General features: G+C 33.5%; 1 protein-coding gene across 2 annotated transcripts in view; it reads left to right on the forward strand.

Annotated features, from left to right (window-relative positions):
• Positions 1 to 8636, forward strand: part of ATG4C (autophagy related 4C cysteine peptidase) — a 96139-nt gene extending 87503 nt beyond the window's left edge. Inside the window, exon 11 of one of the 2 annotated variants that reach the window (XM_027579230.1) lies at positions 7353 to 8636. In XM_027579230.1, the coding sequence (XP_027435031.1) occupies positions 7353 to 7520 (168 nt within the window). In that variant the 3' untranslated portion in view covers positions 7521 to 8636. The remainder of the gene's footprint in view (positions 1 to 7352) is intronic. The other variant, XM_027579221.1, reaches the window with a different exon arrangement.
• The last annotated feature ends 5770 nt before the right edge of the window (positions 8637 to 14406 follow it).

Below are 14406 nucleotides of genomic sequence, written 5' to 3' on the forward strand. Positions count from 1 at the left end.
CCTTTTTTTCCACTTGTTCTCAGCCTAAAGATAATTATAAGATAAAATACCATTTTTTAATGATAAACTTAACTACCTAATAGTACTGATGTTTGAGACCAGAAAATCTCAAATAAAAATGTGAGTATTAGGAAATTGTTTGATTATGGATGTCCACACAGGAAAAAATATTTACAAGTAGCCAGCTGTCCTCTAGCTATATAACAAAATTTATATATATATTTTTAAAAAAAGATTTTATTTATTTGTTTGACACACAGAGAGAGAGAGAGAGCATAAGCAGGAGGAGTGGCAGGCAGGGGCAGAGGGAGAAGCAGGCTCCCCACAGAGCAGGGGGAGCCCAATGTGGGACTTGATCCCAGGACCCCGGGATCATGACCTGAGCTGAAGGCAGTTGCTTAACCAACTGAGCCACCCAGGCACCCAGAACAAAATTTATATTACAGCCATTGAGTCCTAGTATCTAGAAGATCTTAGAGGTTATCCAATCCAAAGCTAACATTTGTGGAGTCCTTACCATATGTTTGATATTGTGCTATACACTTGATATACATTATTTCATTTAATTTACACAAACCTTCTGAGGTAGGTACTGCTATCCCCTTGTACACATGAGGAATCTTGTACTTACAGAGGTTCAGTAACCTTCATAAAGGTCACAACTAATAAATGATAGTGCTGAGATTCAAAACTCAGACAGTTTAACTTTGAGAATATGTGCTCATAAGCACTATTCTCTACAGTCTCCTATTTATCCATCAATCCACGTGGTCCAGACAGTTGACTATCTAGTCTTCATTTCAGGTAGTGATGAGCTAAGTATTTTCCTTGGAAGTCTTTTCAATTTTTGGACAGACCCTTATTGTTAAAAAAGCATTTCTTATATTGAGTTGGAATCATTCTCTATGTAACTTTTACTCCTTCATCTCACAAAGCAGGAGAATAAGTTTGCTTCTTCTTCTAGAACATACATTCCCATTTTCTCCAATGGTACGCAATTTCTCATACCCATTGCTATTTTGGTAAATGTCTTTTTGTAAAACACCTTAGTGTGTCAGGTTTATGTTCATGATTATATTTACCCTCCTAGTTCTATATTCTCCAAGTGAAATCTGAGAGATATTTTTCTTTCATAGGTCTTCTTTACTTCTGGGATTTAATGATAAGAACTCTGATTCTTTTAAAATCTTCAGGGACTTATTGTTTAGTTGGGAAGACATGAAATGGATATTAAAGTTAAATGACTGTAAAAATATATTTAGTAAATACTGACATTGTGATAATAATGGCAGCAATAATAGCCAGCATATTAGAGGCCAGGAAATCTTCTGAGTACTTTACATATATTAATTGATTTAATCCTCACAACTGTGTGGCATAGATGCTATCAATACTGACATTTTACAGCCTAAGGAAAATGAGACCATCTAATTAAGTAACTTGCCCAGGGTCATATAGTTTGTAGGTATTAGCCAGGTTTTGAGCAGAGACTAAGTTCCATAGTCCATGTTTGTAATCCTTATGCTACATTAGACAACCTGTATGACTTTGGAGAAAGTTATAAGCACTTCAGAATGAGGTACTTGGCAGTGGGCTGGAGCTTTGAGGACTAACTGAGTTTGTATGATCAGAAAGGAAGTATGAAGGGCAGCTAGATGATAGGACCATCACGAGCAGAAACATTACAGTAGAATGTTAAGGAATGTTTATGGTTGAATGTTATGAAGTAGAATGTTTAATGTGGCTAAAAAGGGCCTGGATGATCTGGCTCTTGTGTACCAACCATTCTTCCTTTTTTCCTCTACCCTTGAGCCACACTAGCCTTTTTTTCTGTTCTTTGAACATGCTAAGTGTACTGGCATCCTAGGCCTTTGTACTAGCTGATTTTCCTACCTGGAGTGCCCTTCTCCTAGAACTCTAATGTGTGATTGCTTATTGTCATTTGGGTCTCAGCTTGGCCTTTTCTGACCACAGAACCTACAGAAGCCTTCCCATCCTTCCTTACCACATTACCCTGTTTTATTTTTATCATGGTTCTCTCTGAATCGTGTGCAAGCACCATTAGTTACCTGTTCAATAGCCACCTCTTTTTTGTTATTTTGCTAAGAGAATTCTGCTTTTGTTTGGGGGGACAGTGTACCTAAATATTCATTTTTCTTGGTCTCCCTTGTATTTAAGCACAATTTGGCCAGTGAAATATAAGTGGATGTGTGCTGGAAGTATCTGGGAAAAATTTTGCTCTTCTGATAAAATGGTAGATTTAGATGTGGTTCTGTCAGTCCCCTTATATCTATCTGCCCCTGCCTTGAATGTGAACTCAACACCAGGGGTTTCAGTAGTACTTTGTGATCATGAGGGAAAGGCCAAGAGAATTGTAGGAACTGTCTGACATCAATTAACCAAAGCCAGCAATGTCGGGCTTTTTGTTATGTGATAACAATTCCTGGTACCTAAAGCCGTTGTTGTATTTTATCTTACTTTTTGTCAGTTGGCACAAAAATCATTCCTAATTAATAAAGATGATGTTATCAATGATAGAAACCTGGAGAATTCTGGAAGGGAGCTACTTTTGGGAGGCAGAAATGATCATCAGTTTGAGTAGTTACTGCAGCATGCCTCTACTTACTGTAGGAGGCGGTATAGTTTAGTGGTGTAACAGAACCGGACTGCTTAAGTTTAAATCCTGGCTCTGTGAGTTACTAGCTGTGTGAACTTGCACAAGTCACCTAACCCCTCAACTGTAAATTATGTATAATAACAAAGCCTAACAGAGGAATGGCTGAAACTGAGAGTAGATAATACTAAAAGATTTTATTTATTTATTTGAGAGAGAGAGCACACAAGCAGTGGGAGCGGCAGGCTCCGCTGAGCAGGGAGCCCAATGTGGGGCTTGATCCCAGGATCCTGCGATCCTGACCTGAGCCGAAGGCAGATGCTTAACGACTGAGCCATCCAGGTGCCCCAGATAATATTTTTGAGAATATAGAATATATAAAGAAGATAAAGGATCAATAAATTGATTAATACCTGCATTTTGGGATGTAGGAATAAGTGGAGTCAATGAAGGAGATAGAGAAGAAATAGTTCAAAAATAGGAGGAGAAACAGGAAAGCAAAATTACAGAAATCAAAGGAAGTGAATATTTTAAGAAAGTAATGCTTAGCAGTATTGATTGCTGGAAAAATATCAAGAGAATAGGAACTAATAAAAGCCTTTTTTATTTCAGGACCAGAAGAAAGTATTTTCAGTACAGCGAGGGGTAAAAGTTGGGTTACAGTAATTGAGCAGAGAGAAGACAGGAATGAGTATCACATGTACCTTTAACTTACTTCAGTTCAACTACATGAGCTCTTGCAATAAAACAGGAATGTATTTAACCATGTGTGCTCTTTATTACATACTCTAATATAGACTGTAGTGTGTTGTACATTTATACATGTTACGGAATAGGGTTGTACACACAAGACTATACATAACACCCTTTAAACAATTTAAAGGCCTTTTGAAGATAATTTTGACTATACTGATTTTGATTGTATTTGATTTTCACATTATGGGCTGACTGTAGAACCTAATCACTACATAAAAAGTAGCTCCACTGTGGACATAATGTTGACGATAGACCACATAGATCTAGACTGCTCTGTACTGGGTATAATTTTACATGTGTGGAGGTGGAGGCTAGAGGTAAAGGTTTTGACCTGGGGAGAAGAGGTCATCACCTGGTTCTATTTCTGTTCTTCCTTACACCTATGAGCATTAAGAAGGAAGAAATTGTTTAACTTCTGTCCTCCAGCTTTTTCCTTTGTAGATTTTGAAACCTGTCAACGTAGCACATAGGAAAAATGTGATAAATTATTTGGCTTCCTGAAAAATGATTTGCCTTTTAGATAATAAAGCTGCTTTAGTGTATCTTTGATTATGTTATTAAAATACAACAGAGGACTTGCCTATTCTAAAATTATTGTTGAGCAAACCACTGAATCACCTTTTGATAAGCAACTATGAAATAGTAAAACAGTTATCTTAAATTTTTTTAAAAAATTGTTTTCTCCTAACTATCAAGATATACATGTTAGAAAGTTTGGAAATTAGAAGTATAACAAAAAAATCACCACTAAGTCTTTCATTCATAGATAACTTAATATTTTATTGTATATCTTTCTAGTCTTTTGAAAATACTTATTTAAAATGATTTTAACATAATTGAGATTAAATTTTAGATATAGCTTTATATCCTGTTTTTTCCTTTAACATTATATAATAAATATCCCGTTACTAAATTACTTTTATCTCTTATTTTGTATAGTATTTCAATTGGTAATACCCTATGTCATATAGATAACCTAGTTTAGAATTTTTTTTTTCATGTAGATTTTATGTTATCCATCATGGAGGGACTTTAAGCTTAGTTTTGACTTGTAATATAAGAAAGGAAAACTAAAGTTTTCACTTTTGACAAAAGTTTTTAGAATCAAATTTTCAAATCAATGGTTATTCTTAAAAAAAAAAGTCTGAAAAAACATTCTTGATAGGGTACTTATGAGCTAGGAAAAGTGTTTAAAAGGCATGTTGATAAGTGATTGAGGCCTAATAACCCAAATAATTCCTTATTAGTTTATCTCTTTTTATTGTTGCTGCTGCTGTTAAGTCATCTTGGGAAAGTAATTTAAATACTTTGGGGCTCAATTTTCCCATTTATAAAATGTGAGTAAGCTCAATAATTTCTAAAGTTTCCTTTGGCATTCCATATTTCTTTGTTCTAAAATCACTTCTTCCCTGCCATATCATATTTATGTACTGATAGGTTATTACTTACCTTACTTACAACTCACTTGTCCTTTAATATATATATATAATAGGCTTTATTTTTTAGAGCAGTTAAAATTTCATAGCAAAATTGAGTGAAAAATACCGAAAGTTTCCATATATTACCTTCCCCATCAGCATCCCCCACTAGACATCCCCCCAGTATGTATTATGACTGATGAACCTACATTGGACACATCATTATTATCACCCAAAGTCTATAGTTTACATTACGGTTCACTCTTGGTATTATATATTCTGTGATTTTGGAAAGATGTATAATGATATGTAGCCACCATTATGGTAACATACAGAATAGTTTTCCTGCCCTAAAAATTTTTTGTATTCCACCTATTTATCTCTCCCTTCCTATTAATCCCTGGTAACCACTGGTCTTTTTACTATCTCCATAATTTTGTCTTTTCCCGAACATCATGTTGTTGGAATCTTACAGTTTGTAGCCTTTTCAAATTGTCTTCTTTCACTTAGTGATATGCACTTAAGGTTCCTCCATGTTTTTTATGGCTTGATAGCTCATTTCTTTTTAGTGCTGAGTAATATTCCATTGTCTGGATGTACCAATTTATTTATACACTCACCTACTGAAGGACATCTTTGTTGCTTCCAAGTTTTGGCAATTTTGAATAAAACAAGTTTTTGTGTGGACATAAGTTTCAGTTCATTTGCGTAAACCTTTAATATATTTTTCATTTGATAATCTTTAAAATATTTTAAATAAATCAAGAAAAGTTAGAAAAACTGTAATTCTCAAAGCCTAAATCAATAAATACACATAAGGGGGCCTTACACTATGAGTGAGTTTGCAAAAAGTAGGTACATTTTGTAATTAAAGGACAGAGGGCCCCTTTCTGACATTTTGTCCTGGGTCACAGATTTGAATCTTAGTTGATGACCCACTAATAAACCTAAATGACTTCTTTATTGATCTTGAAAGAAAGGATGAAGAGATGAAAATATTAGATTTGTTGTGCTGATTTGAAAATGATACAATGCCCATTAGATACTGGACTTTAACAAGTGACATTAAATGAACATAAAATGACAACAATTTTCAACTGTATTCCAGCCATTGGCTGGAGGTGAAAGAGGCTTGATCACATTATTTTTATTTTCTGCACTTTTCCTTCTTTCTTCCCTTTTTTATTTTATAGAGTGTAAATAAAATAAATTTGAGCAATGTATACTTTAGGAGAGTAATATGAATTATAGGTCATGATTTTCATTACATCTAATTTTTCTAAGTACTTGTTTTTAAATGGTTCATTCCCATTCAATTTAAAAAATGTATTTCATATTAACTGTCTCATTGAAATATTTTAAGTTTAACACTGTATCTGTATGCTAGGGCTACATATTTATTTTAGCCACATTTTAAGAGAATCTATAAATGCAATATATAAGAATTTGATGATCCTTCAGTTGAATATTGACATTTGGGAGAATTTAGTTTTTACCCCTGAAATTATCCTTTAGAAACAAATTATAATTAATTGATCATGATTAATGATGTGTAAATACTGTTGATATTTTTTCAGCATTCTCTGTAATTCACATAAACTTTTCAGAATCCTTATAGGTCCTTGTTATCTATAGACAAGTTTGTTTCTATCAAAATGTCATTCAAAAATTTTACTCATTTTTAATGAAAATTCTTTTAATTTTTTAATAGAATTTATTTAACAGAAAGATTTAAAGTGGTTTAGAATGGGTTGTTGGATTGTTAACGAATCTGAAATTGATAGAGGTTATAAAGGTTGTTGGTCTCCCCACAAAATTCCAGGTACTACTTTTTTCACTTCTGAATTATGTAGCTTTAAGAAGGTAATAGGTAAGGTATGGATTATTACTATGTATAAGAACACTGTTTTTCATGTTTACCAAATTACTGCAGAAATATTTTTTCAAATACATGACTCTGAAAAGACTAAATTTTTAAAAATAACTTTTTATTATTGTTTTTGGTCAATTTAACAATCCTCTGAGGTAAGGAGTTGGGTATCTCTTGCTGCATTTTGTAGATGATAGGTAGAGTAATTTTGTCCAAGGTCTCATCAAGGTAAGTTGTAGAATTGAGATTAGAATGAACCTTCTGACTCAGTTTAATGGTTTTTCTTCTGTGTAATGGTACCAGTCTTTCACAATATTTTACTATAGTCAGTGATACCATTTTGTTTTATTGTCTATTACTACCAAAAGAAGATAAGTCTTCGTTCTTTAGTAAACCTTTAAATCAGAAGGTGATTAGAAGACTTACTTTGAGGGAGGTAGGATGGGAATGATAATGTACTTAATTTTTGATGGTCTACTCTTAATGGAGAAGCAAGTATTTAGCTATAAGTAAACTCTACAATGCTGATGAACTTTTTGTCTTTTAGCCAGAACAGTGAAACAGTCATACTGGATAAATGTAAATGAGAGAAACTAACAAGAGAGATTCAGGGCTAAAACATTAGATTTCATCATGTGGCCCTACTGTGCACTCTTGCATCCAGTAAGGGATTTTTCTGTACTTTCTGTTACAGATGCTGAAAATTTCTTCTAAAGAGAAATATCCCTTATTTACTTTTGTAAATGGGCATTCCAGAGACTATGATTTTACATCTCCTACAACCAATGAAGAAGACCTTTTCGCAGAGGATGAAAAGAAAAGATTAAAAAGATTTAGCACAGAAGAATTTGTCTTGCTCTAAAGACTAGTACATTTGTGCTTGTTGAGAAGAACACTTCTGCAGGGGGAACAATGAAGAGAAACAAGTTTACTTGAAACCGGCTTATTTTCACAAATATCTTAATTTTATATGTTCTTTAAAAAAAGAACATTTGGAAATATACAAGTTTTAAAGATATTTTTCTGAAGGAGAAATGATTTAATGAATCTTTATTTCTAATAAATATCAAGTGATTCTGGCTGCATTCCGATTGCCCTAAGATCTGCTAACGATAACTCTAACTTAACTGTAAACCTTCCAGTCTTCAAATTCTTCCACCTGAGGCCACTAGTCTCCTGAAGGTTTTTGATATAGGCCCCAAAATTGGGATCACCAAATAGATTCAAAAGCTTCTATTTATACTAACAACCAGAAGACCAGAGAATGAAATCTTGAGTGCTGCATAGCCTCCTGTTATTAATGCAGCCAGAGGATACTTATGGATGTATCTGGATATATTAAATAGCAGTTGTTAGCTGTGATATGCATACAATTATATAAGTAGAATTGTGAGTTAATGTAATACTTAGCAATATGATTTTATAATGGCTCCTCATTTTGCTTGCTATCAAGCCTTCTCTGAGGAGTGAATATAAAGTATTGGTTTTCCCCAGAAATTGAAAGGTTATGTTATTAATATTAACTTCATCCAATCAAATCAGATAAAGGCGATTTTGAGATAGTAGCAGTTGTTTGTTTCCTGTCTTAAAAATGGAATTTTATGGGAATTCTGCTTACTATGGAGTTTTTAAATCTAAAGATAAGTACTAAGAAGGATATCAGTAGATGCTCCTCTGTGTGACTTTTGCTATTTGTATAAATCAGTGTAGTGGTGTTTAGAAGTTGAGTCTATCTATAAGGTAAATCTGCCTTAAGTGTATTATGTGTTACTGAAAGGCAAATTTGTGATATAAAAATATGAGTTATTATTCAGCCAGGATTTTGTACTTTAATAAAGATGTGAGAACATAAAATACCTTTGTTTGGTTTTAATAGGATTATTTTAGTTCTTTAATTTGAAAAGAATCATTGTCTCATATGAAGTCTATTTATTTATAATGAAGGCAGGAAATATTGTTTCTCTGAAAGCAAAATATTAACTTATTTTATGGAGCTTTCATGTTTCAGTGTGGAGAGGTGACTTATAAAGACATAAAAATTGTGTATCATTTAAAGTCACTGATCTCTTCCATCAGAAAGCCTATTTGTTAGGTTTAGAGTTGCATGCAAAACTGAAACAGAGGGGGCAGATTGCTTTAGTATGCCTGATGAGAGAAATCAGGTTTGGCATTTCCCTGTGAAGACAGTTTATTGAATTGGTATAAATGGCCTGAAATCTAAAATTTTCCTTTATGCCTGATAAAATCTAGACAAATTAAGTCCAGTACTAATTTTCCTAGAATGTCAAAACAGTTATAGGAATAAGAAACCAGTAGTATGCCCGATTTTATGCACTGCAGTTGTCTTGTCTAAATTATTGCAGTTTGTTCTTTATATACACCTGCAGTATTCACAGGATTTTACAACAAACACATCAACTGAGAGTACCCACACCTTCAAATGAATCAGAACTGATTGTAAGTATCCTCTTACAAGAACTATATAAAAGTTTAGACTTATACTATTGCATTCTGTTATTTTCTCACCATCTTTGGGGATCATTTTAAGTAGGTTATAATTAGACCTGAATAAAGTTGAGGTGAGAGGAGGCAGAAACTTCCTTTACGTTGAATTACATTGAAAATACTCAGAATACTGTACAGACAAAACAAACCAATCTTGAATACAGTTATCCCCATGACTGAGAATAAATGTGTAGAATTGGAAATGATCAGCATAATATGCACATAAAAAGTATTCAATAATGTGTATGAATGAATGCATGCATTCATGAAAATCGAGATAGGCTGATTGGTTTATCTTGCCTGTTTATTCAACTTCAGCTGAGGACCAGTCAAAAGTTGTGCTACTCTTTTATTGGAAGGGCAGCAACAAAACTACATTATTAGATTTAGAATAGAGGTACTGTATATTCTGGTTTCAGACTTTGTTTTGAACACAGATTTCATTTCAACCTCTGACAGCCAATAAACTCGGTCAGTAAAGCTTATGGATGATCTCTTTCAGCCTGGAATAAAGGAAAGTAAAAAAAAAAAAAAGACAAGGTACTAAGATGGGTGTTCTGTTAGGATTATTATAGGAGGATCTTGCATTTGGACATCAATATTAAGATACTAGTTTTACCATTAACATTTCAGAAATGAATTTTTAAAATTCTTAATGTGACTTTTTGATGGTGAAGGTTTCTTTTCTCTCTTCCTCATAAGATTTGACACTTTGAATCCCCTTTTGTCAATATATTAACCACCAGCAGGCAATGTTGAGAGTCATTTGCTGGATGAGTGAATGAAAAGATCCTTTACAGTACAAGTATGTCCAAAAGGATTTCCCCGAGGTACTCATTTTTCTGTTTTTATATTAAACTAACCCCATTAAATCTGTATTATTGAGAAGACAACTTTATAGGATTAAAAATTTAGGTCACTTTTGTGTTCTGTTAACCTTAGCATTGTCCAAGGGCAAGCATATCTGAAAGTATATATGTTAATTCCATCTTGTTTTTAGAAGAATTAAAGGAATAAAAGAGCAAAAATGACTTAACTACATAATATATCCAGTGTTAGGTCAGAAATCTTAATTTTTTAGAGCTCTCTAGTTACTTTCTCTCATTGCATGCTGGAAAGCACTGTATTTCTGGTCAAATCATATGATCTAGCTTCCCCCCCTTTTCTCTGCTAATTATTTTGGAACTGGGAAAGTTTTATTTTCATGCTTTATCACAGATCACCTTCAATGGCTTGCATTGTATACCTAAGTCTTTTTGACTATATATTCAAATATAACTAAAAAAAGCACACTCTAAGAATTTTCCAGAAGTAGGAAATAAGAGAAAGAACAGATAATGAGAAAACACTTTGAAAATATTAAATAACTGTATGAATTTCTACTGAAATAGACATAAGGAGGAAACTAGAATTTTTAGTTAAAATATCCAAAATATATTGATAGAGGCAATTTCTTGGAAAGGGATTACTATTTTCTATAAAAAGAAGAGTAAATTTCTTTAAAAAATTTTAGGAGAATAAATATTGTGTATTATTTATTATAGCCTCAATACTGCCAATCACCACAATTTTGTGTATTATATTCAGCTGAGCATTTAGACCGAATATTTTGAGATACTGAATTGAAAAAGTGAAACATTAGACCAGAAAAAATTAGAAACATCTCATCCTATTCCAAAATATAAATTTTATATCATTTTATAGTTTGAATCTTAACTCAGTTTAGAAATCTTAAGCATTTTTGTGCGGTTTTCATCATTAGATAAAGACTTTCTCCTTACCTATAAGCTTTGAACAATATTTAGAGTCAGTATTGCAGACACATTTTTGAATTAGCATTTTCTTCTCTTTCATTTTTATAGTCCTCCTCAACATTATTGGTGGCAAGAAATGGCCCAAAACATTCACAACTAGTTATAAAATTTCACTTATTCTCTCATATAAGAAAAATATATTAAAAGTAAAGAATACATGTATGTTATTAGGCAGGCAAATTACTATGCTACTCTGTAACCAATTCCTCCAGAAATTTAGAAACTCAATCTTCCCTTATTTATTTATATATTGAAGTATAGTTGACATACAATATTATATTAGTTTCAGGTGCAAAACAGTGATTCAACATTTATATACATCATGAAATGATCACCATGATAAAAGTGTAGTTACCATCTGTCATCAAAGTTATTACAATATTGTTGACTACATGCCCTATGTTGTACTTTACATTCCCATGACTTGTGTTATAACTGGAAGTTTGTACCTCTTAATGCTCTTCACCTATTTTGCCACTTGCCCCGTGCCCCCTTTGCTCCAGCAACCACCTGTTTGTTCTCTGTATTTATGAATATGTTTCTGTTTTGTTCATTTATTTTGTTTTTTAGATTCCACATATAAGTGAGATCATATGTTATTTGTCTTTCTCTGATATATATACACACATATGTATGTATCACATCTTTATCCATTCATCTATTGATGGATACTTCTATATTTTGCTATTCTTTTTGGATTAGTGTTTTTGTTTTCTTTGGATAAATACCCAGAAGTGGAATTGCTAAGTGGTATGGTATTTCTATTTTATAATTTTTTGAAGAATTTTCATAGTGGCTGCACCAATTTACAGTGTAGGAGGGTTCCCTTTTCTCCATGTCTTCTCCAACACTTGTTATTTCTTGTCTTGTTGATACTATCCATTCTGGCAGGTGTGAAGTAATAATCTGTGTCTTTTATTTGCATTGCCCTGATGATTAGTGATATTGGCACCTTTTCATATGCCTGTTGGCCACCTATATGTCTTGGAAAAATGTCTATTCAGGTCCCCTGCCCATTTTTTAATTGTACTGTTTTATTTTTGGTGTTGAGTTGTATGAATTCTTTATAAATTTTGGATATTAACCCTTTATCAAATATATTATTTGCAAATATTTCCTTCTATTCAGTAGGTTCCCTATTTATTTTGTACAGTTTCCTTCATTGTGCAAAAGCTTTTTAATTTGGTATAGTCCCAATTATTTATTTTTGCATTTGTTCTCATTGCCTGAGGAGACAGAGCCAAAAATAAATATTTCTAGGACCAATGTTCAAGAGTTTACTGTCTATGTTTTCTTTGAGGCGTTTTATGACTTCAGTTCATACATTTAGGTCTTTAACCCATTTTGAGTTTATTTTTGTATATAGTGTAAAAAAACTGGTCCAGTTTCATTCTTTTGCATGTAGCTGTTTGGTTTTCCCAGCAGCATTTGTTGAAGAGACCATCTTTTCCCCATTGTATATACTTGTCTCTTTTATTATAGATTAACTGACCATGTAAGTGTGGGTTTATTTCTGGGCTCTCTATTCTGTTCCATTGTTCTATGTGTCTGGTTTTGTCCCAGTACCATACAGTTTTGATTACTAAGGCTTTGTAGTATAGTTTGAAATCTGAGAGTGTGATACTTCCTGCTTTGTTTTTTCTCGATTGCTTTGGCTATGGGGGAGTATTCTGTGGTTTCATACAAGTTTTAGGATTATTTGTTCTAGTTATGTGAAAAATGCTACTGATAGGGATTGCATTGAATCTGTAGATTGCTTTGGGTAGTATGGACAATGTTAATTCTCCCAGTCCATGAGTATGGTATGTGTTTCCATTTATTTGTGTGATCTTCTGTTTCTTTAATCAATGTCTTATAGTTTTCAGAGTACAGGTCTTTCACCTCTGTGGTTAGATTTATTCCTAGGCATTTTATTCTTTTTGATGCAATTATAAATAGGATTGTTTTCTTAATTTCTCTTTATGATAGTTTGTTGTTAGCATATGGAAACATAACAAATTTCTGCCTATTAGTTTTGTATCCTGCAACTTTGCTCAATTCATTAGTATTTTTGGTGAAGTCTTCAGGGTTTTCCATATACAGTATCATGTCATCTGCAAATAGTGACAGTTTTACTTTTTCCTTACCACTTGGATGCCTTTTATTTCTTTTTCCTGTCTGAATGCTGTGTCTGAGACTCCCAGTACTATGTTGAATGAAAGTGGCAAGAGTGGGCAGTCTTGTCTAGTTCCTGATCTTAGGAAAAGCTTTCAGCTTTTCACCACTGAGTATGATGTTAGCTGTGGGTTTGTCACATATAGCCTTTATTTATGTTGAGGTATGTTCCCTCTCTACCAACTTTGTTGAGAGTTTTTATCATAAGTGGATGTTGGATTTTGTCAAATGCTTTTTCTGCATCTATTGAGATGATCATATGATTTTTATCCTTCATTTTGTTAATGTGGTGCATCACATTGATTTACAGATATTAAACCATCCTTGCATTCCTGGAATAATCTCACTTAATCATGGCGTATGATACTTTTAAAGTATTATTGAGGGACACCTGGGTGGCTCAGTCAGTTAACTGTCTGCCTTCAGCTCAGGTCATGATCCCAGGGTCCTGGGATGAGTCCCACACTGGGCTCCTTGCTCAGCAGGGAGCCCGCTTCTCCCTCTGCCTGCTGCTCCCTCCCCCTGCTTGTGCTCTCTCTCTCCCCCTCTTTCTCTCTCTGAAAAATAAATAAAAAATCTTAAAAAAAAGTATTGTTGAATTTGGTTTGCTAATATTTTGTTGAGGATTTTTGCATCTATATTCATGAAGGATGTTGGCCTGGAATGTATGTGTGTGTGTGTCTGTGTCTGTGTGTGTTTTTGGCTTTAGTATCAGGGTAATGCTGGTCTTACAGAATGAATTTGGAAGTGTTCCTTGCTCTTCAATTTTTTTTTGAATAGTTGGAGAAAGGTATTAATTCTTCTTTAAATGTTTGGTAGAGGGGCACCTGGGTGGCTCAGTCGGTTAAGCATCTGACTTGATTTCAGCTCAGGTCATGATCTTGGGGTCGTGGGATTGAGCCATGTATCGGGCTCCACACTCGGTGTGGAGTATCATGAGATTCTCTCCTTCTCCTTCTGCCCCTCCTTCCCCACTTTCTCTCTCTCTTAAATAAAAATAAATAAATAAAATCTTTAAAAAAATGTTTGGTAGAATTCACCTGTGAGGCCATCTGGTCCTGGACTTCAGTTTGCTGGGAATTTGCTGATTACGAATTCAATTTCAGTACCAGTAATTGGTCTGTTCAGATTTTCTATTTCTTCCTAATTTAATATTGGAAGATTGTATGTTTCTAGGAATTTATCCGTTTCTTGTAGGTTGTCCAGTTTATTGCCATATAGTTGTTTGTAATAGTTCCTTATAATCCTTTGTATTTCTGTGGTGTCATCTGTAGC

This window comes from Zalophus californianus, chromosome 4, assembly GCF_009762305.2.
Source record: "Zalophus californianus isolate mZalCal1 chromosome 4, mZalCal1.pri.v2, whole genome shotgun sequence".
Lineage (NCBI taxonomy): Eukaryota > Metazoa > Chordata > Mammalia > Carnivora > Otariidae > Zalophus > Zalophus californianus.